Source organism: Dromaius novaehollandiae, chromosome 4 (assembly GCF_036370855.1).
Source record: "Dromaius novaehollandiae isolate bDroNov1 chromosome 4, bDroNov1.hap1, whole genome shotgun sequence".
Lineage (NCBI taxonomy): Eukaryota > Metazoa > Chordata > Aves > Casuariiformes > Dromaiidae > Dromaius > Dromaius novaehollandiae.
Genome location: NC_088101.1, coordinates 70,003,493 through 70,027,718, shown reverse-complemented (window position 1 = coordinate 70,027,718; position 24,226 = coordinate 70,003,493). Strand labels below are relative to the sequence as shown.

At 37.0% G+C, this 24,226-nt stretch overlaps 1 protein-coding gene across 7 annotated transcripts in view; it reads left to right on the top strand.

Annotated features, from left to right (window-relative positions):
- The window catches only part of SLIT2 (slit guidance ligand 2), a 261,240-nt gene that overhangs the window by 5,387 nt on the left and 231,627 nt on the right, over positions 1-24,226 (top strand). For all 7 annotated transcript variants that reach the window (XM_064511374.1, XM_026121952.2, XM_064511376.1 and 4 more), the window contains exon 4: positions 15,039-15,110. In XM_064511374.1, coding sequence (XP_064367444.1) covers positions 15,039-15,110 — 72 coding nt within the window. The remainder of the gene's footprint in view (positions 1-15,038; positions 15,111-24,226) is intronic.

Below are 24,226 nucleotides of genomic sequence, written 5' to 3'. Positions count from 1 at the left end.
TATGATATTTCCATAATAGTTGAAATATTTCCATAATAGTTGAAATATTTCCATAATAGTTGAAATATCATGTACTTGAGAATTACCTCCTTTTTTCCACCCCCAAATGTAATTTTTGACCTAAAAATTGAATGTCATTATGTAGTAAAACATTTTTTGAATAATTTTAAATGAGACCGTTCTCAGAAATGCAGAGTCAGAATTTCTTCAAAAGCATATTAAAACAAATTTAATGCAATGTTTTTTTTACAAGGTGTTTTAAACGTTCTACAAAGTGTATAGATTTAGTACAGCTTCTCCTGCTGAGGGGTATATTAGAGTAATATATACATATTCCTAATTTTGGTTTATAGGGTCTAACTAGAAAATTAAACAGCAGTGTAGTTCATATTGCAAGACTAAGCATACATATATGAAACATTAACAGACATCTATAATTTCATCGTGAATGTGATTTGCCATTGAGATACAAAATACTTGCTAAAGTTAAAACAATACATAATCAACTTTGTTTCTTGATTATCCTGAAGCAAGATCCTGTTACCTGATTTATTAACGATATTATTTTAACTTACGGTTAAATGCCTCGAAAATGTAAGACTTGCAAAGTAGAATACAGAATTGCAGTATTAGCAAAATTGAACTTCAGTGGTTAAAATGTGCTTGTCTGAACCCAAAATGAGAAATGCTTACATCTTGCCCTTATGATTTGGGGGATTTTGGTTAGTTTTTTTTTTTTTTTTTCTTTTTTAAAGCTTTTCTGTCTTGATAAATCTTTAAAGTTTTCGGGGGGGGGAATAGGTATTTTCAATTTTATAAGATACTAGTTCTGATGAAAATTCTGGTAAATGAAGCTACTGTTGTGGGTTATTTTTGTCTCTTCAGTAGGCAAACCAAGACATTTGGAAGTTTAATCAGTTTTAAAGACCTGCAAAGTTAGATTCTGCTTTGCCTGTAGAATTATTTTGCATCTGCTCCAGTAATTGTCAGAGTTTTTTTTAATTTGCAGAAATTCAGTCAGCATTAGGTGTGTGGGTGATTTGTAATTTGAATATATATGCAGGATGTCTTTAAAACGCCCCAGCTGTTGGCTAAGAGCAAATATTTCATATTAGTGAGGAAAAGCTGAGAAAATTCCTCTTGTTTACAACTGCCAAGTCCGTCTGATGAAGGCGCATTGTTTTCTGACAGCCAATTCATCTCCTTGGGATTCTGAAATTCAAAACGATTTCGCAGGAAACTTGTGGATACTTCCTTCAAGTTTTTTTCTTTTTACACACTAAAAAGCAAGCACTTTTTATATATCTGTATATTTTTTTCCTTAAGAAACAAGCTTTAAGTATAGGATGCCACATTTCATAGAGCGAGCCAAGCTACTGTCAAAGAATACCTGATGCAGTCCGCTTAGTATGCCAGTGGCAGACTTAAGAGAGCCTTTACTGCAACTTAAATGAATTGAACTGGTTTCTAAAATTGTTTATATTGTAATGTATTGCTTATATTAGAATATCTTGTGCCAGGGTATACAGACTGAACTCTTCAATACTTTGCCTGTAGTTCAGTTGTCCTTCGAAAGCGAGGAGCAGACTTGCACAACAGTTTCCCTCTGAAAAAAAGAACATGAATTTCTGGAGGTCATAATGTGTTTTTTGTTTGTTTTGCTTTTTGTTTTCTAACTGGAATTTCAGTTAAAATCATTTCTGTTTACACCAATCACCCTGACTTTCAAGTAACGGTTCAGTAGTTTTATCTGAATGCTGACTTGCAGATCAGATCATGCAAAATGCTGAACATTCTCAGCTCTCTCTAAATGAGAGAGCTCTGAAGTGGGAACTGAAGACCTGAAGCACTCACAAAATCCAGTCTCTAAGGAAACTCTCAACCCTCTCTTTCTAAGAAAGCTACTTAAGCTATAGATTGATTAAAGCTATGTACACTCTTCTTAGGTGGTTAGAAATGTTTCTCCTGTAGTTTAATTAAGCAGCAACAAATCTGTAGTACGTTAGATATACATAGTAGCATGTACACAAAGCTGTTTAGACCTAGTGTGCCCCATGGCAGGAATTTGTGTCACACCAGTGTAACTGTAGAAAGGCAATGGAAACCAAAACCAAAATAAACACTTGCTACAGTGGTGTTTATTACTACAGCAGCCCTGATGAAACTTTAAAGTAAAAATCTTCGGTTAGCAATAGATGATCATACAGCAGAGCCTCTTGCATAAGAACTGGAGGAGGGAACAAGATGGAAACTGGAGATGTAATCAGGTAGGTTTTAGGTTTGTGGAAGTTTTAGTTGCTGGAGAGACCCTAGCAAAGACAAATGTGACTTTGCTGTAAGCCCTTCAGCTGCATATTTCTCTGAAAAGTCTTCAGTGAAATAGATGTGTATACACAGCTGTGCATCGCTTAGTTATAATCTGTGGTAGGATTGTCTGAAGGTCCAGGGTTGTCGAGGGCCCAGCCTAGCTCTGCTCTGATTTGGTACAGCACTGCCTGGGCTTGGAGCTAGTAAATTTGACGTGAATATGGCTTTCTTCTGAGGCTCAACCTTGAACAGCTGAACTGCGTGCACTATTGTGGTGTGGAGACGCTCTCAGTGTCTGAAACAGCTCTCTGAACTTCAATACGTACAGCCTGTTTGTCAATGAATGGGGCAGCTTGTACCTTTGTGTATGTCCTGAAGCAGCACCAAAATTCCCGGATTAATTACACTTTTGTCAGTCTTCTGTTTAACATTTGCCAGACTTTTATATTGACCAGTAACTTGTATTATGAGCCCACGTTCATATGAGTAGGGTCTTTTTTTGGATAGTGCTACCTAGAGCGTGTGACTGTTCACTGCATGGCAGCTCCCATGAAGCCCGTTATGGCCTCTGAATCTCTCTTATCGAAACCGCAGCCACGTATCCGTGGTGAGGTCCTCTGCATTTCGTTGCTGGAAAGTAGGAGGTGTGATGGTCTGAGGTGTGATGTTTCAATTAGTTTGAACAAGTCTTGTAAGAAAACAAGATAGCCCTGAAAATCTGTTTTCTGAAGGCAAATGCTTGGACTGAGGGGAAAAAGAGCCAAAGTAGTCATTTGCTTTTATCCCCCCGCCCCCACCACCCTCCCCTGTGGTCTTACAGCTACTACTAGAAATATCCCAGTGTTTTTACAAGCGCTTGTCACCTGGAGGGAAGTATAAAATCTGGCGGGAAGACAGCTGCTATAGACATGAACCAATTCTACTATGAGCTTCTTAAGTCTAAAACTTCCTTGAAATTCTTCGTACTCCAGAAAAACAATGTAGTTGTGTTTTGAGGGCTAAATATACTCTTTGTTTATGCACCAGAGCAGTTAACTTTTCATTTAGGAAAAAAGGTCTGTCTGCTGATATTGGAACATTGCTCTTAATCATTAGTTTTTCTAAGAGATATTTCTAATCTAGTAGTTGAGACACCAGATATGCTCGTTCTAAAACTATGCTGAACATGCAAAAGATGTACAGATAGGAAGAGATTGCAGCAGTAGTTTGAAAACTACCCAGATTTTTCTTCCTGTACCTGTAAATAATCTATTGAGGCAACAATACGCCCCTAAAATGCTAACAGAGTCTGATTCTGCACTCACCATGTGAATAACTTGGTTTGCATGAGTTGCCCCACTGACTTCTCTTGTGAGGAAAAATTACTTGTGTGGGCTAAAAATTTCCAGGCTGAACCATACGCTGCTCATACTTGAATTAATAGTATTTATTTCTAAAATGTCCGTGTATTATCTTAACAGTTCTAAAGAGCTGTCTTTGTACATAGACACCACTTCTATGGAAAAGGAGTGTAGAAGTGTACTTTTCTTGGTTCTGTAACAACTGTAATCTGTGAAAATCAGTATCTGAGCTACATACTAAAATAAAAAATGAAGAACAGAAAAACCCCTGAGTTATATTGCATAAGTAAGCTCTGAAATCCTGAGTTCAAGAAGAGAATGCTTTAAGGGTTGAACTTCAAGTTGATACTTGAAATAGCTTTTAAAGTGAAAGCCATCTGTGTTGCATTTCCACATTTTGTGTAACCTATCACTGAATAATGAGAAATATTTAAATAATTGCATGTTTTGTTACAGTTCATGAATTATTTCTAAATTTTTGCAACACATTTCTAAAATACCAAACTGAGGAACTTGTTTATTGGGGCCTCCATCTTCCCAAATATATGACAGCAAGTTGTTAAAAGTTATTTTATGAAGAGGGCATTTACTTAGGAATGTAATCATTTGACTCAATAGTACTGAAAATTATAAAAGTTTTGTTCGTGCTGTAGATGAACAATTTGAAACTTGTAGATGTGCACAACAGGAGAAGTATAAAGGAAAAATTAGGAAAAAAATTTGTTATGTAGTAAACAAAATGAAGTACTGTTTGGATATCTTTTTCTAGATACAAAGCTGTATGAAAACGCCATGCTTGCAGCTTCTGTAGCAAGGGCATAATTCTAATCTAAATATGTGAGTCCATCTCACCAAAGATATAAAATAGGCTTAAGTAACATAAAGGACTTTTTAGCTCTATTTCCTATGTTATGTGGTTAGGGTTATATCTTTGGGTTCTAATCTATCCCTGATAAATGAGGTGAATATAGGCTGTGTTAGCAGTTTTTGCTTTTTATAAAAGCAAAACTCAGAATGAGCTACCACAGTCTCTCTTTATAGAGCATCTTGTCTTACAAAAGCATGAACAGCAGGATGAACTAAGAAACAAAGTTTTGCATCTAGGATAAAAGCAAATACAGTTTGGCTTGGGCACTACTGCCCATCAGGACTGAAAAATTAGTGAGGGAATTAACATCTGTCATAAAACAGGCAAACTAGTACAGTTATAGTTTTGTCTAGTTTAGGAAAAAGCCATGGTAACTTTTCTGTGTATGTTCTTTCATGTCAAGAATAATATTCCCCCTTGACACGTCTTCCCATAAACCAATAGACTGCATGAGGGAAAGCGAACCATCGTGAACTTTCCTAATAATGGTTATGATCCTAGAAAAATATGGCTTACACTATCCCTGATAGGATAAAACATGCTGCCCAGAGATTAAAATAAAGCTATGTACTAACATTTTATTATGTATTGATGTGTGGCATGAGGTTGTAGTTTTATTCCAAGTCTTTAATTAGCTTTACCCATAGAACTTGAATTCTAAGTAGGAAAACTAGTAACTTTTAAGAGGTTTAGCAGGATTTTCTAAGATTTGTAAATAATGTCATTTGTGTCCAGAAGTCAATTCCGAAATAATCGGCTTTGTTATGAATCGTTGCTTTTTGGTTTTTGAGTCTCTGGTAGCCCTTCAGTTGCAGAAGAGAAGTTTTAAAAATCTCAGGTATCACTTCCACACAGCTACGTAATAAAACTTTGGGCGCTGGGACTTCTAGAAAAAATGTCAAATATTTCAAATTTGACCATAACAGCAGTCAGACAGCTCTTAACTGTGAGGCATGATCTGATTATTTTTTCTGATTTCTAAAGGATTAGATGTGAAACTTAAAAGCTAGTGTGGAATTTTAGGGCTAGTGGTGAAAAAAAGCTATGCCAGCAGTTGAGTCACTGCTAGTGTTCAGAAATCATTTGCCTCACTGTAATAGGTAAAAGAATAGTCAGTCTATGGAAGATATTTCATCGTGTTGTGCTTGACTGTACAAGTAGCCTGAAGGAAATCGGCTTCTTTCTGGAGTAAGACATTATCTTGTGTAAGTGCAGCAGAATTGTTATCTGAAAGGAGGTTGTGCTGAGGTCTTACGATGAGTTCTCAGATCTTTAGCTAGAACTTGGTGTCTGACTTCCTTGCTCACTGACTCCAGATCTTATTTTGGTATGTTGCTCTTCTCGGCCACAGTTTTGTTCCTGAAGCCTAAGATTTAATTCTTTTACTTGGGGTACATTCTGGACAGATTCTCACTACCTCAGCCAGGACAATCTGGGCCAGACTGCCTAAGACCTCGTATGCCGATGTACGTGCTGGTATGTTTTGAGGATGTTTAATGTTTTTGGTTCACTGCTTTTTAAAGCATTGGCCCTTAAGCACCTGTTTAGTTTCAGTGTGAGAATGTGAGCACTGGAAGGGTTAATACTTCCTGAATGTGTTATAGGTAGCAGAAGAGTAATCAGTTCAGGTTTTTGAACAGCCCTGAAGGGGGTGAACAGTTATTCCTTGTTAATCACGGATGTGAAAAATCCTTCTCTTAGCTAATCCTACGTAGTTTAAGGGCAACACATAGCACATTCCTCATCTTAAAACAGGGAGGAGACCATGAAGCCTGCGGTGCTAATCACTTACCAAGGAATGTGAAACTATCTTACAAGTATTGTACTGGGGCACCTGTATTTGTAGTTTAAAAAATTACTACAGTAATTATCCTGTATTAGCCGACTTTTGTCAAAGCAACTTCAAATAGCTTCTCTAGAAAAAAATTCTGCTAAATCAGAAATAGACAAAGGCTGGCTTTGAAGACAGTATTTAAGGAGAGAAACTGTTCTAATAGCACTGTAGGAATAAACTCATATAGCAACACTTTAATTGCAGGATAAGGCAAAATGTTTGATAAAACTTAAAGTCCAAGAGCAAAGTTCTCCTTTTGAAAGCCTTGAATACTTTCACTATTATTTCTTCACATTATTTTATTCATCTGAGTCTAGTTTCTCATGGGACTCCTTTTATAGGTCTAGAAGTCAAATTGCAGTGAGAAGTCCTGTTTGCTCTTTGCAGACCTTTTTACAAATTCCAGGGCAGGAAGGCTGTTTATTTTTCCCACATCTGTTTTGTGCTCATCCTTTGTGACATTGTTTGCTGGATGCTCCCCTTTCTTGCTTCCTCTGAAATGGGTAATTTGCACTGTTGCAAAATGTTGAAACCAAATCTGGTTCTACAAAACCATTGTATCAACATTTGTTTCAAATGGTATTTTGTGTTCAGAACATTTTAAAATGATGCTACAGAGTACTGGTATTAAACTTACAGTAGAACTAAAATGTGTAGCTTTAAAAATCATGTTTATCTTTTGCACAGCCCCTTCAATTTTTTTTTAGATGAACAGGTTTAATATTAGATGGCTACAGGTAAAAATGTGAGTTGTCTGTCATAGTACACTTCATATGAATATAGCATATCTTTTGGATAACATCTATAAAAACTTACTGCTTATTTTAATTTCAGAAATTGCAAGTTTGCTAGGAGTTTTATGGTTAAACTTCAAACTGCATGAGGGATTTGGCTGCATGACTGTCACTTCAGTGACTCATAGTGTTATATTCATATCACTCTGAAGAGTCTGTCTGAAACTTCATCAGAAGAAATGTTTTTTTTTCCTTTATAGTATGTGGTGCATTGTGTTGGCTTGTCTTTAATAATAGCCAAGACTAATAATTGGATCCAATATGGCCACTTCTCTTTTTTCCTTTTTTTTTTTTTTTAAACACCAGCCTTTCTGACTTGTAGCTTGGCACCATGCCTGTACAGATGCTACAGGAGGGTACTTGTATGAAAAAGTATTGCAGTGACTCAGGCTTGTAACTGTCTTTCTGGCACTATCTCGACTATTTGCAAGATTTGCCCTTCTTGCCTGCTGTCTAAATAATCTGCCCAATCTCCAGCTAAATTCTGTTAGCGGGTCATCTTTTTCCCTTCTTAAAAAAAAACAAAAAAAAACCCAAAAAAAAACCAAAAAAACTTCAAGTGTTGCCAAAAGGCCATTCTTGCTTGCATGATGCTTGATCTTATATTACCTCATGGAGGTTTTATAACTTCTATTTTCTTTCTTGTGGTTTGTCGGCTACAAGCCAAGACTACTTAGCTCCTGTAGTATTTCTCCTATGGTGTCTGAATGGCCTGCTAATGAACTATATGCTGAGTTCATAGGAGGTAAGCTTTTAAACGAAAGGTGTGGGTTTTTTTTTTTTTTTTTTTTTTTTTTTTTTGATTGAAGCCTAGCTAGTGCTGGAGTTCTGTCTTGCGTGATTCCCTGTCTCACTGCTACAGAGCTGAGTGAAGTGTCACCATAATAAGCATACTACAATTTTTCCATCTTGCAGATGAGGACAGTCTTGCCTGGCAGGATTCGTGCCCCCAGATGAATCAAAGATAATCTTTATTTGTTTTTCCCCATCAAGACTAAGTAAAATTTCTGTCCCTTCTTTCTGAGGCATCAAACACTTCTTGGCATTTTCCTTTGAAATTCACATGGTGCCTTTTGGCCTATTTCCTAGCCTGTCCAGGTCCCTCTGGATGGCAGCACAACCACCTGGTGTATCAAACCCTCCTCCCAGTTCTGTGTCATCTACAAACAGTGCACTCTGTCCCATCATCCCAGCCATTAATGAAGATGTTGAACAGGATTTGACCCAATTTTGACCCTGGGTTATACCACTAGTGCCTGGCCTCTAGCTGGACGCTGTTGTGTTGATCACAATGCTTTAAGCCTGGCAGTTCAGCCAGTTTGCAGTCCACTTCACTGCTTGCTTACCTAGTCCATATGTCATCAGTTTGTCTGTGAGGATTTTATAGGAGACAGTGTCAAAGGCATTGCTAAAGTCAATAACATCCATTGCTCTCCTGTCATCCAGCAAACTAGTCATCTCATGATAGGCTATCAGGTTGGTTAGGCATGAGTTTCCCTTTGTAAATCCATGATGACTACTACCTTGTCCTTCATATGTTTGGTCATGACTTCCAAGATTAGTTGCTCCATCACCTTCCCAGGGATCAAGGTGAAGCTGACTGGCCTGTAGTTCTCCGGATGCTCTTCCTTGTGCTTCCTGATGATAGGAGTGACACTTGCTTTCTTCTAATCCTCAGGAACCTGCCCCAATTGCCACAGCGTTTCAAAGATAATTGAGAGTGGCCTTGCAGTGACACTGGCCAGCTCCCTCAGCACTCATGGGTACATGCCATCAGGTCCTGTTAGGTTGCATGTGCATTTACAGCTTGATGTTTGTGTGAACTGGCTTGACTGTGCTCAGCAAAACTTTAAGCTCATGTGTAATAATAATTATGAGCAAATGGTGCTTTGGTTTTCACATTTCTTTTAATGCTATAGGCAGAATTAAGTGTAATTGCCAGATATATGTAGAAAAATCTTTTCATCTTCTTTCTCACTGCTGAAACAGTAAGGGAAATGGAAACCTCCAGCAAACAGCCTTAATTTCTTTCCCTTTTCTTTTTAGCAAAAAAAGATGTTTGTCCTAGCTTAGTTTATGTTGGAAAACCTTTGACTCTTAGATGAAACAGATACAGAATAGGTTCTCTGTTCAAAATGGTGTCCTATAGAATGTATGGAAAACTGATCCAGGGGTGATGATTTTGGACTTGACACTAGCCCTGTGAGAGGGAAGAGAAGGACAGAACATGCTTTAGGGTTTAAGTAGTGTAGATAAATTCAGACCCACTAGTTCAACTGAGTGTTACAGCTAGCAGACTGTAACTGGTACAACTTCCTCTGCAAGTACAAAACTAGCTTTGCACTAAGAGTCCTGCTTCCATTCAGAGTAAGTGCTTATTAAAACAAATATCAAACTGATATTTGGTATCTAATTGAAAACAGCTTAGACATCTTTCTTAGCTAGTCTGTTTGGTCTGGAAAATAGAACCCCGATTTTGTGGTTCTTGACCTGAGAAAAATTCTAACTTAAGCATGCTACTGCTGTAATATCAGCCCTGAACTCTTCAGAGATACTGCCTGCATGAATAAAAATTAGGAAACTTGGTATTCTTATGTTTTAAGAGGAGATCATGAGTAGTTTGACTGGAGATGAGAAGGCCTTTGCAGAGAAGTCTTAATGGAAAAACTGGCACAATCTTTTGCTAGTTTTTCCATTAAATCTCTTAGTTCTGGGGCTTTCTTATCACTTGATGACATGCTTGCACAAGTCACAGATTCATAGACAGCAGTTGCCAAGTATGTTGAAGTTCAGTAGACTGTGGCTTTGGACAGTGATGCACAGATGTTCTCTGCTTTTGACAGATAAATAGCAATATTGCTTCTGTAGAAGAGTAATGAAGCTTGCCTTCCTTGTAGACTTGAGCCCAAGTCAAGCTTCATATCCATTCTCTGGTGAGGGAATAGAGTGAATAGACAGCACTTACTCTATTATCCTTTAACATCTCTAGGGTCAATTTTCTGGGACTGGTAGTTAAATCTGTGTAAATTGGTCTGAGCTGATTTGGGTGTTGTACACTAGCTTTCTGTTTTAAGATACTTAGATTATTTTTTAGCCTCATTCTTCTGCATTTCCTGAGCTCATACTGCCCAACTCTAGATTAGACCTTTCCAGTAAGTGTGTCTCCCTGTAACCTGCAGGAACTACCTGAGAAGTGTGGTGGGTCTGTCACTGTGAGCCTGTGAGCATTGTGAGTCAAAGTGCTGCTGCTTGAACACTCAGCAGTTTGTTTACTGAAATATCCTTTCATGTTAAATTGAAATTTAATGATGATTTTTTTAGTGCTTTTAAAGGTTACACATTTTTTCAAATGAGCTCCAACAGAAAGATGTTATGTGGTTTTTAAATACGTGATACTAATGTCTTCTGGGGGTATAATGGAAATGTGCTCCTTTAAGAGCAGAATTTTTAAGCTATTCAGTACTATGTTACTATGCACAGATAGTGTATTTGCTTATATCAGCTAACTTCAAAAGAGGAATAATGGATTCTGCTGTCATTAACTTTTTGAGTTGGAAACCTTCTATCCTTAAAGCAATGGAGGTAGAATAAAATGTCTTTGCCCTATTTAGGGTTCTGGAGGGCTCTCTGCGCACCCAGGGGGACAGACTATTTCTAATTAAAGTAAATTTCATTTCTAACTTACTTAGAACAGTGCATAGCTTAGAACATACTCAAGTTATCTTTGAGAGCTTTTATTTTAGAGGGTCTATGTCTAGAACTGCATCTACCTGAACAATCATTGTGCACTAGTAGAAGGTGCATTGCCTTAAAACCCAGTGGAAATATTTGACCTGGGCTTATTTAGCCTGGAGAAGAGAAGTCTGGTGGGGGACCAAATAGCAGCCTCTTAATACCTACAAGGAGGTTATCAAGAAGCTGGAGCCAGACTCTTCAGTGGTGAGACAACTAGCATAAATTGAAATGAGGCTCAGACTGGATACAAAGAAACTTTTTCACTGTGAGGACAGTAGAGCACTGGAACAAGTCAGTTGCCTAAAGAGGCTGTGCCATATCCATCCTTGGAGGTTTTCAAGACCTAGCTGATAAAGCCCTGAGCAGCCTAGTCTGACCTCACAGCTGACCCTGCTTTGAGCAGGAGGTTGGCCTGAAGGCCACCTGAGGTCTCTTCCAGCCTGAATTACTCTGTGCATAGTAGACTGTCATCTACTGCAAAGCCGTGCTATTAGAACTTCCCCTGGTTATGAAGCTCATCTCACAGTAGAGGTAGTATAGCAGACCCTGTGGGAAGAAAGAAGGATTTCACTTGCTGTATGTAGCTGGTTACTGTGGGATCAGAAGCAAGTTGCAGTGAGATGAAATCAAATGTGGAAAACATATGGGCCTGCTAGTGAATTATACCAATTGCAGATAGTGTGATCAAGAGTTTTGATCCACTCCCCCACCTGACTGATGCTGGTTAAAGTCACTGCGACAGGAGAGTTTGAGACTGATATCAGGACAGACTGGTAGCATGGCCATACCTCATTGTGTTAGGAAACCTGTCACTGTTTGGGAGTATGACGCACTCCACAACTTATTCTGCCTGTAACTCGACCATGCTCTGTATACCCTCTGGTGCCATGCAGAAGACGAGAAAAACCCAGATAATGCAGCTGCTTCTGCAAAGCTAATCTGCTCTCTAGAACCCATAACAAATGAAAAGGGTTTCCTTATCAACAATGATAGCCGTCACAGATGTACATAAATCCCTTAAATCAAGCCATTTTTTTTTGCTTACCTTTACTGTTGTCCAGTTCAAAGCAGCCTGTTACTTGTCTGTACTTACTTTTTCTCTTTCCATTAGTACCACTCTTTTTAAAACTGCTTTCACCTACCCATCTGTCAAAGATTTCCCTTTTGTCTCCTTAAAGTTGTAATTTCTTTGAGTATATTTATGTGCTTCCTCCATTACTTCACTTTGTAGATCTTTTTCTAATCTTTACTAGCTTGTTTGGAAGACTGAGCTCTGGGAGCCTTAAGCTGAAATATTAAAAATATTTTTATGTAATCTAGGTAGTATGTGGAGCTTGCTTGAATTAATCATGAAGAGCTCAAAAATTCACCTCAGCCAGTCTGTTGGTTGCCTGTTCTCGTCCTAAAGCTGCATTCAGCAATAGGAGAAAAAGAAATTATATATATATATATCAGTTGTGCCTCAGTTCTGTTAAGGTGACAGAATTATGTGCTTTCAGATTGTCATCCAGTTATTTCTGACCACTACCCAGGGTTTTTCGAGTTCAAGGTATTGAAACATTGGAGAGGATTCTACATTACATTTTCTGTTACTTATACCACTAACTTCTGATTTTCTCCCTCTGCTTGAGAAATGAGTAAATTCTTCTACCTCTGTCAGGAAAGCAAAAGGCAGCAATACAGATTGGAACCTCATCCTTGTTTCTTCAGTATTATACCTTCAACTTACCTGCTTTCTCAGAAATGTCATTCAGTTGATGCAACTGAAATTTCTCTTCTCGTATTGTCCCACGGGGAAAGCTGTCTGCTAGCTAGCTGCAGTGACGTCTCTGCTGACACATACCAAAAGAAAGTGGCGGGATTTGGGTTTTTCTCCACAATAATTGTAGTTCTCCATAATTTGTTAGCAGGGATTCCTCGTTCCATCTTTGCTCTTCCAAACCTGCGGTTACCTCAGGTTTCAGGGGAGGAAGGGGGTCATATCTGCGTCACTTATTCCATTATGCCTGTATATTTCTGATAGATACTGCTACTTCCGACAAATTTAATCTAATAAGCATGAGGCAAAGATGCTTCTAAGGAGTTGGCCATGTCTTTCAACATATATGGTTCTCCTAACTGTTTTGAAAATGTCACTTTAAGGACATATTTTCTGGAGTCCTTGTGTGCTTATACCTCCCAAAGATTTCAAACTCTCCATACTGACTATATAACTGAAAGCTATGTTGTTCTGACACTGAAGCAGTACTAATAGCGTGTGTATTTCAAATTCACCCCACATCCTTTTTTTTTTTCCACATTCGCTTACATGTAGGTTAATTCATAGCATTAATTTTTAATAGAGCTACTTATACTTCAAGAAAATATTTTTCAATGAAGTCCAGTTCATGAAATCATACTCAGTTGTGTGGCTCATATGAGTACTGTAAGTACTCACAGAAACTGCTGATCTAATATATTAACTGCTTGTATAGAAAGTTATTTACTACCATAAACATTTGGCCTGTATGATTCTTTTAAAATGATGGTCAGTGTGTCCTTGCAAGACTGTTGGGCAAAAGCAGCCTGCCTGAAGAACCATATCATCAGCTGATATTATGTCATTGTACTACACTGCATTTTATATAATATACGAACCTTTACAAAAATAGAAATATTAGTGATTTCATTTTACCTTCAGTGACAACTGACTATTATTGTCCAGGATCTGAATCTCTAGGGCCTTTACAAAAATAGAAAAGGAGAGAATTTTTTTGTCTGAAATAGTTTTCCTTCTTTCTCTCACTCTCTCTATCCAAATTCAAAAGAGCTTTAAATGGAACAATATTATAGTGTGAGAAATAGGCTCTGATGAGAGGCCAAACAGGCTCAATTGGTTGAATTCATCCCTGAGAGTAGCAGAGATGAAAATATTTGTATTAATGCTGTCCAAATGCTGTTTTTTGTTCTTGTTTTTTTAAACCTTGTAGAATGTGTAGGTAGATGTCTAGTGACTTAAATAATATAGCTGCTGTAGGGAATAAAATAAATATCTGATAATACCAGGCAGTCTGGTATCCAAGAATGTCTTAAAATTCATATATAATGTAGTCACTGTACACTGTGAACTGAGATTTGTGATGAGGTTCTTGGAGAAAACAGTGCCCCCCGCCCGCCGCCGTAGCTTTGCTTTGCCTGAATGACAGGTGGTGTGTGCATTACCAAGCAAAAAACAAAACAAAAAAAACTGTTTTGAGCTTGAATTCTTGAATGGTATGACTGTGGTCCTGGGGCTGTCATTTATGCTGGCAAAGAATAATCTGCATTGTATGTTTAAAAAAATCAAGAAGACGGAATTCATTTGTTTTGGCTAGTTGTACTGTTGGGTATGGCTGTGCTACTGTGGGCTTTGAACTTGAGCATGCCAACCAGGGTCAAATCCATTTAGTCTGAGGTGACAATGAGAAACTTCATAGACAAATGGGTATCTTCCAAATTCCAGTTGCAGCTTTTCCTTTGTAGTGTCTTATGCACAACTGATTTTTTTAATTTAACTTTCTTTGGCATATTTTTAAAGATACGGATAATATTCTATTAAAAAAAAACCTGTAATGCCATATGTAAGTTGAGACTTCTTGATTTTGTGACTTCCCTTTGATAAGGATTTCTATAGCAGCTTTTTTGCCCCCCCCCCCCTTTTTTTTTCTGAATACATTATATGGCTCTTTAGTTTTATTCTCTCATAGCTTTAATTTAGTGATGCATGTACCAGCCTTGCATGGTCACAAAGTGTTTGCCTGTTTGCTTCATTATACCAAGAGGAACACAAAGTTGGTGGAGAATTAAAAGTTACTCTGCTGATTTTACATATTTAGTTTTCTAGTTGTTCATGCAGCGTAGAGTCCCAACTTAGTGATTGATTCACACTGCAGAAATTCAAAATAATCTTTCATAAAATGAAATAGGTAATACACTCAGTTGGGGAAACCAGAAAATGCAATTAGCGCATGGTAAATTTACTGCTGGACCATGTCTCTGCTAATGGACCGGAATTGCATAGCCTTTCTATGCTTTAAAATCAGCATATTACAGCTCAGGGATGCCTGCTCAAAATGTTTGCATTGCATTGCTGTAGTGCTTTACTTTTATTTAACACAACTTTTGTTTCTTTCTTTCAAAAGCCGTCTGAACAGAAATAACCTTCAGTTGCTTTCTGAACTACTGTTTCTGGGGACGCCGAAGTTATACAGGCTGTAAGTACGCCCAACCTAATTAGTATTATTCTTGAAAAATTTAGACTTGGTCTGTTGTTCTGTCTTGCATTAGGTTTTTTGTGTTTTGCATTTAACAAGGCTAAAATGCATCTAGGAATATTAGTTATCTTGGTTTGTTTAAGCTGTTTTTTGTTTAAGTTTTTTCACCTATTTTGTAAGATTTTTTTTTAAAAAATCTTCTAGCCTAGATGCTGATACTTGACTGTGACAAAACATTGTTTCATCCATTCCTGCTTCTGTTAATTAAGTCTTGTTGAAAGAATACTTCAGCTTTGCTTTTCTCCTGTTTTCCTTTTCCTGTGTTAAAAGATGTTTAAAAAAAAAAAAAAAAAAAAAGACTTTGGAGGTTCTGACCTGGTGATACGGCACTGTACAAAAACTTGATTTTTTTTTTGATGCTCGGTTTTTGTATATGTACACATTGGACCAGAAAAATTGGTGGCAAATGGTAGGCTGTGGAGTTCTCTCTTGGCTTCCCTTGCAAAGAAAACAAAGGTAGTAACTTAAACTCTGCAAAGAAAAAAGATTATGAAACGCTTTGTCTTAAATAAAAACTCTATCATGTTGAGTAATGAGGTGTAGTTTTGATTCTCCTCTTTGGTTTGATAATGTTTTACATCTTTTCTTAATGTGTTGACCCATTGGCCATTTTTGAGAATCCACTTATTTCTGTTGCAGTGTAAACCTGGAATGAAGTTCAGATACTGATTTCAGTTAATTTTTTTTATCTACATGTTCACTTATTGTAATGAAATAAATTTCAAGGTAGCTTTCAGTCATAGTCTATGGCATGAGAGGAACACAACCTGATATGCTTAAATAGGCTTCGAAAAGGAGGTATGAATTCAGACATTTTAAGAATTAAAGATACACACGTTTGACACAGTTCTTTAGTCTTCAGGTGAGATTTCTGCTGTTGAAATTGAATTTAGATGGCCAGAGCAGTCTGAATAAGCAAGTAGACCATTTTGTATATCTTAGTAATCACTGAATAAACTGATTTGATTTTACTGACTTTACCCTATATGTGCTGGGAAAATGGGTGAAGGTGAAGGAAGGTGGGTTTCCTCTGATTCGTTTCTACTTCGATATATGGAAATGTTCTTGAGAACAAATTTTATAATGAAGCTTTTATTTTTAGGAGTTGATTTCTGTTTTAATATTACAAAATAATAGTTCTTTTTTTCCCCTCCCCTAGTAATATGAATTGGCAAACCGAAAATCACTCTATTATTGGTGTGTGTAAACATTTAGTTCTGTGTATTTTTCTTTCCTTTGCTTTTGATGCATTTTTTGTTTCCAAAACTTCCTTGTAGATGCAATGAGTTGTTAAATTACTAGGCCAGAGAGTTCCTGAAGGCTTTTCTTCTGACAAACAAATATTTTTGCTCTGCTACAATATTACAATATATTCATATGTAGTTTTATATATTAACAGTTCAGTCTTTTCTATAATTTTCATTAGCAATCATGAAGATATTACTTCCATCAGGAAGGAAAATGAAAGGGGTTTATGATAATTTTATTATTCCACCTATAGTATAATGGCTGTTATCTAAATTCATATAAAATAGAAATGAGCCATAATTTGCAGGAAAAGAATGAACACTTCAGGCAAAAGAGTATTTGAATGTATTTAATTCAGAATTGTATATTTGATAGATGCTAGTCTTAAATCTATGGTTTCTTTTGACATAAAGCACACAACTGCTCGTATATATGGTGGAAAGTAAGAGATCACTGGCTTCACAGTATTAAATTTCCTCTGCCTAAGGGTTATTGTTGATCAGACCATGAAAGTGAACGTCTGGTTATAATGTATTCATGTTCAAAAGAGAATACTGGTGATACTGAAAATCTAGATTCATTTAACGCTAAATTTATATTGAAAAAAAAAGTAAGGGCACCGAAGGGATTGATGCAAGTTAAATGTTCCTGGTCAGCTTTCAGCTCTTATTTAGCTTGACCACTATGTAGACTACAAAATGATTAGGGATTTTTCCATGTATTATTGTGTATGCTTATACATATTCAATTTTTCTTTAAGAATTGAAGCTCTCTAAACATGGTCATTAAAATGTATAATATGCTTTGGTTTTAGTATTTATTTTTGGCATTTAGCAGCTAATCAACCAGTGTGTGTACTGCAAGTTTTTGACATACTATTGAGCTTCTGTGAATAACAATTACCATTTGACCCTTGGCTGTAAATGAGATGCCAGGTGAAGAAGCACATATGCTTGTTGTGTAGCCTAAATGCAATATAAAAGAAAGAGGGTACGCTGTATATGAATTATGATTAGACACAGTTGGTTGCCGCCAGCGGCCAGCTATGCTTTCCCTTTGCTGTCTGCTCCAATTTCTCTTTGGATGGGTTGAGAGAGCACTGCATGTTCAGGTCAAGATGTTTGCCTAGAAATAGTAGTACAGTTGCAGCTGTGTTTGCTGGAGCAGGAGACTAGTTTAAATAGCATTACCATTTATCCAGTCCATTAACAGAACTCTGTAAAATAATACCAACTCTGCATAAACTACAGGACAGTGTAATAAAATTACAAGCACTTGTTGACAGATGGGAAGTGTAAGTAAAGGAAAACGATAGGTTGAGAGTTTAAAAGACACAGTGCATAATTTTCTCTGTCTAAGGACGCTTGATTTTCAAAAATAAATAAATGAATTAACTTTCAGATTACTTTCTCTTAACTTTTTTCCATATTCCAAGAAAATGCCTGGGAAAAAATTAAAACGGGCATTTTTAGTCAAAGCGTAAACTGATTTCCCGTTAAGAGTCGATCTACAAAGGCATTTTGGCATAAATATTTCTAGAGGAAGTATGTTAAAAATAGTATGGAGAATGCTGTAGGGTGTATTAATCTTATCTTGTAAGATATCTTTCAAAGAAAAATGTACACTAACCTGTGTGTTTTGACAAAGTGCTGTTAATATAGGTGCTGTAGTAGATCCCTTGGGATACTGTAAGTCTTTGTTCAGCAAGTCCCTTTCCTGTGAGAATGGTATGTGGTGTTTTCAGTGGCTTGGGTGCCCACTCCCACTGGCTTGTGTGTGCATCGGCAATAATACCTTTAATACAGAGAACGAGTACAGCCTAGTGAGTACTTCTCCCAGGCAAATGGAGTTTGACTGCTTACTTTGGTTAGATCACAGTTCATTGACTGTCACTTGCTGCAGGATACTGAGTGCTGGACCCAAAGCCACTTGAGAGCATGGTTTTAAAATCTACCTTTGTTAGAGGCATGCGAAGGATACTGAATTCCCTGCGCAAAGCTTGTGCCTTTTGATTTACCTTTCTTGCAGTGGGAGCGAGGTGAAGTTCCCTTACTGACCAGTCTTGTTTTATAAGTTAGATGGCATTGGCTCTGAAAAAAGTCATACTAGCGCATGTGCTCCTAGTCTTCTGGCGTATTAGACACCTTTTCTTTCTAATATAAATGTATTTAAAAAGAAATATGTCATGAATAGAACATTTCCCCTCTAAAGGGGGGGGGGGGTCTTAATATAGTCTGATTAATAAACACTCATTTTGAGATGTCTGTTAGTGACTTAAAGCCCTAAAAGCTAAGAATTAAGTAAAAATAGCCCAGGCCAGAACACCAGCAGCAGCGGCAACAACAACAACAAAACCCTGCATGGGGGGCCTTGCAAAAATTCCTCCTGAATTAATTTCTGCCAGCTATGATTAAAGTGTGTGGTACTGGATGTGTCAGACACCATAGTTCTCTGCTTCATTTTACTCTTGGCCTCTTTGGCCCCTGCCACAATAAATCCCACAATGGTTAGGCAGGAATTGCAGGTTACAGTTGCTACGGTTACCGTTGTCCGGTCGGATCGACATCATTACTCATCCAGCCAGCTCCCACCGGCACGCCGCGGCCTGCTGCTGCGGGGACACTGGAGGTGCTGGTGTGGCCGCCGCAAAGTTCTCCGGGCGGCTGCCGGAGCCGGTTTTTCCAGTGGCTGCGGGGGGACCTACGATTTGCATCACTTGCATTTATGTCTTTTTAGCTGAAGGGCTTTTTTTTGTTGTTGTTGTTGTTGTTTTGTTGTTTTTCCTTCTTGGTAAAGGCAAAAGCAATCAGAGATGAGAATACAGAAAAGGGTGTAAGATGCTAAAACTGAACTTTAAAAATGTTTTTAAACTGCTGTGTCTCCTTACTGTTAAGTTAGCTGCATTTGCAGCTTAAATTTATGATTTAGTTACATCCCTCTTAGCTGTAACTGTGACAAGCTACAGTAATAATTTGGTAGATGACATCATTTATCTTCAATACTCTGAATCCCTTCTAACAACTCAATGGAGAAATCTCTCATTACAATATGCTGATTATCGTCAGGCCTCTGAAAGCGCTCGTTGCAACTGCAAACAGGTGGCTGTGGTTAAAAATCCGGTGAGGAGCAGGGACGCGTTTCCCCTCTTCAGAAGGCAATTAGGAGTGAATCTCTGCCTTTGCAAGTATGTTGTTACAGGAGCTGCTGATGGATAAGAGTAATCGGTAGGTTTGGGCTGTTTGTGCTGCAATAACGCTACAGTATGCTGTACCTTGTGGTAGAAGCGTGCTGGATGTGCAACAGTTCCCTTTATTAGAATGCCAGAACTTTTTAACTTCCATGTGAATTATGAATTTACCAAAATTTGGCCTTGCTCTCTTCAATGATTAGTTTCATTTTTTTATGATTTGTGTTGGGGTATTGTAGCAGTCTCCATATAATACATCTTGATTTTTTTTTTTTTGTATAATAGATTTGAATCATTTCTTGTAAAGGTAAAGATTTCCGTGCTTTATGCCTTCATCATGCTAGCATTATGATTTCTTGTGGTGTTCTACCACAGCAATTAATTTCAAATATAAGAATGTCTAAATTCTTTTATTTAAACAAATAACCAGATCACAAATAGTGAAGTTAAGCTTTTTTACCAATTCTATTATTAGTCAGGTTTTGATTACTAGAGTTATACTACCATCATTTTTTTAACAGTGACTATAATTCTTAGGATAAGTATCTTTCAAAATTATTATTTAACAAAGCGATACTGTACAAAGTATATGTGCAAAATGAGTGTACAATTTTGGTTTTCTGGTATTGTAACCCAGTAATTAAGAGGAAATTCCTAATATAATAGACTAGATTAATTACTACTTTTTTTTCTTGCAGCGTGAAAGCACCATTATCATAGCTTTGCTAAATCTGTGTACTGTTACTAATACAAGGTCTTCTGGCACTAATCTGCAATGCTTTCAGAGTGAGTTTGGCTCGCTATGCTATAAGTCCTCTGTTAGTTACAGGTCAGTGAATTTTATTTTGCTGAAATTATAATCCATAGGTAAAGGACTGTTTGGAAATGTAAGATTTGATAGATATTGAAAGTATGCTTGCTAAGGTTCATTACCTCTGAGAAGAAACTGAGTAACCAAAAAATGTGGTGCTCACAGTGCTAGGTTTGTATTATGTTTTTTCTGGCACTTGTATCTGGTATGGAAGATAATATAGAAGTTTATCGAGATTGATTATTGCTTCTCTGCCATGTGCTCACTTTTTTATCTAGAAAGGAAAGTGAATCAGGAGCTGGAGTGCTGAATGCAAGTTACCTTGGCTGTGCATTTGTCCTCTTGTCCTGTCACCTGATTCTGCCTGTTCTCGTTCCCTGCTCTAATGATGTGAAGTTAAAAACTCAGTCACCCTTTACAAAGTAGTGAGCAAAAACAAATACCACTACAGCTTGTTTCAGATATAAGGGCTACTTTTTAGGGTAAGAAATGGCAGGATGACTTCTAGAGATGTTGGAAGTACTGCAGAAACTTGTGTGGTGCCTCAGGTGATCTTGATTTATTTTTTTGAGAACAGAAATAAGAATTATATGTATGCATTTGGTGTAAAACTTGCAGTGGTTGCAGCCTAGCAACAGCAAACATTCAGCCTTAGATTTAGCTGAATAGAAGTGTTGGTGGAACCAGAGTGAACTCTTGAAACATAGTCATATTACATTTTACTCTATTTTTTTTTATTGCTGTGTTTGGCTATTATCACTTGGACTTCAAACTTAACTACATTGCTCTTCCTGCCTTTTGGTGTTTTAGGCTCTTAATCTATAGGCTTTTCATGAGCTGTGCTTTCTTTGGTATTTCTGCAGCACCTAGCATGATGCAGTACAGGAAAACAATGGTTACAGGAAATGGTTTACCATATATGCAGAAGTCAGGTTAAATATAGGTACTCAAAGAAATAATATGGTATTTTTTAATTGGAAACACTTTGTTCTTGTGAAATTGCTCACTCAAGATAGATGTTTGTATTTTTAATTTTGATATAGTTGAAGTATCTTTAAATTGCATTTAAATTTGGTGCTATATTTCTTTAATTATAAAAACATAATTTAGTATAGTGTGTTGTCTCTCTTTTCTTTCTGCTTCTGCTGAGGCAGTATTTTCTTTGTCATGGGATAAACTGGTGGGTTGGGTGGAATTCCTGGGCTGCAAGCTAACTGTGCTACCAGGCAGATCATTACATCTTTATGTAAACTGCATTACCAAATACTGTAGTTCACTATTTTCAGCAGGCAGACATCTGTAGCCATGCTTGTAACTATCGATTTTCATTACAACAAGCATTCCAAAACTGTTTACTCACCTTGACATGATTTTCAAATTAAGGTCAAAACACCAAGCAAACATAACATAAACATCATGGACTAACAAAAACATCTCTGGTATTCAAATCTCTTACACTATTAGCTGTTGGTATTTCAATATGTCTAATGAGAAAACATGAATTAAGAACTATTTACCTCACTCAAGCCATTGCAATTTTGGAATGACTTTTAAAATATCTCAATCACTTTAAATACCACCATATTATACTTTAGTAAAGCTGGCCTGGTTATGCTAACCTGGTTGGCCCCAAGCATAAATAATTACCCTCAATGTTTTTGTTGGTGATAGCTGTTAAAGCACAGAACTGAACTTTTTTAATGCAAAAATTAAAATAACTTGTTTTGGGTCATCTGTAACCATATTAATGTCCAGTCTGAATCTGTCCCTGGGTTGTTCCTGGAGGGTTAACCTTGAAAGCTTTGGTAAACTGTGATATAGGAGACCTTTTGGGCAGGAGTTAAGTAGGAAACTGAATCTCAGTGAAGGAAGTAATGAAAAGTAAAAAGGCATGTCAGAGGAAATGCCATTATTATGTGGTGCAAAAACGTGGTGTGAAATGTTATAAAGAGGGCATCTGTAAGTCTCTGATTCCATGGAGTGAACACTTAAGTGCAGCTATGTCATCCTGATTTAACAAAAAAGGAATAAAAAAAAAGGGAATAAATCAAGCCAAGGGAAAATGCAAAAATATAGAGGCTTCTCCTTATGACAGTAGGTTTCTTCTACTAGTGGAAGATTAAAGCCTGAAGTAACTGAATAGCTGAGAAAAGTCCAAAGAAAGGTTGATTGCTTCCCTTCCAACAGTTCCAATTGATTGAAAAAAGCCTAATTTAAAGTTGTGTTTGTTCTGTGTCTTAAACCATCAGAATTTTCTTTTAGAACTGGGGGAATGCTCTGGAAGAGAAAGAATCCAAGGATAAAAAGTCATTGCAGGCCAACAATTGTTCCTAATCCTCACAAAATGCTGGAGAAATTAAATTTATTCTTTATTGCTCAAAGTGTTACCTAGGTCACTGCGCGATGGGAAAATTGAACTGGAAGTCGAGTAGGCACAATCTTTGTTTTGTGTCTAGATGCTTAACCTTAGACATGACAAGGCATCTTAGTGTGTTGTGGGAACTTGGTTCAGAGTATTAACACCAGGACGTTTATTACCCTGGATTTATAATAGGCTATGCTGTCAGTAGATGAAAATGTTGTGTTTACATTTCAGTGTTAAATGATCATTTAATTAACACCTAAGGAAAAAAAAAAACCTTGTGAAATTCTTAGCAGCTTTTATTGTTGGTTTCCTTGGAGGTTTTAATATCCAAGTTACACTGCGATTGCTTCTACAAGTACAGCTAGAGAAGACATTTATGAATGTAGTCAAGAAGGACAGACAGTTTAACCCCTGTTGACCCTTCATCCTGAATGTTGATTTATATAACATTTTAAATGCATTGAATTTGTTTTAAACCTTCTCTGAAGTAACACTCATAGCGTTCAAGCAACAAATGTATTTTTCCTGTGTAAAATGTTTCCCAGCATATACGTTTTTATAGAGGACACAGAATTCAGGGTTTTCACAGAAAACTGCTAATGTATATAGAACATACAAACAGGCCTTTTTTAGCAGTAAAATAAATTCCTGAAGATCATTGTTTTGCCAGATTTGTATTCTCTTGATAAGAATATGCAACCTTTCATAAGAAAAAAGGGGGTTTTGAAACAGAGACAGCATATCGTGCACTGATTGTAGTAGCTACTGTCTGAATTCTTCAAAAGGAGTAGGGAATTGGCAAGGGAAATGGCATTACTACAAAAACGCATATCCACTTTAGCCGGCACAGATCCACTTTCCTATGTTCCATTGTATCAAAGAAAGTCAAGGCTATCTAAAAGCTTTAATTTGCTCTTGGTCCTTAATAATGCTTTCTGTTGTAGTGCTGATTTACAAATGCTTTTTGCTATAATGTTGGTCTACAAAGCATGTTTGAATAGTTTTTTGCATCCTAGAGCTAAAGCTAGATGAAATGTACTTTGTTAAAGAGCAGCTGCTCTGTAGTAAAAACTGAAATTGCAGCCAGCTTTAGGGACTGCTGTTATTTTGAGTGGTGGGGAGGGTGTTTTTAATAGTCGCTATGGGGGGAGGGGAAACAACTTTACAAGTATGTTAATAAATAATAATAATAAAACAACATAGCTTAATTTACTTATTGGTGGTCTAGCAAGTTTTTTGTTTAATTTTTTTTACTGATTGTATCCTTTATACATGTCAGTAAGTGAATCTGAAAGGTTAATCTGCTGATGCAATAAACATTTTTCTCCATGCAAAAATGAGATTAAACATTGAACCGTTAATGAGATACTACAGCTGTAGTGTGAGTTCTGTCTACCAGTGCAATATGAATTTTTTTGAACTTGTGAATATATTTATTACATTGA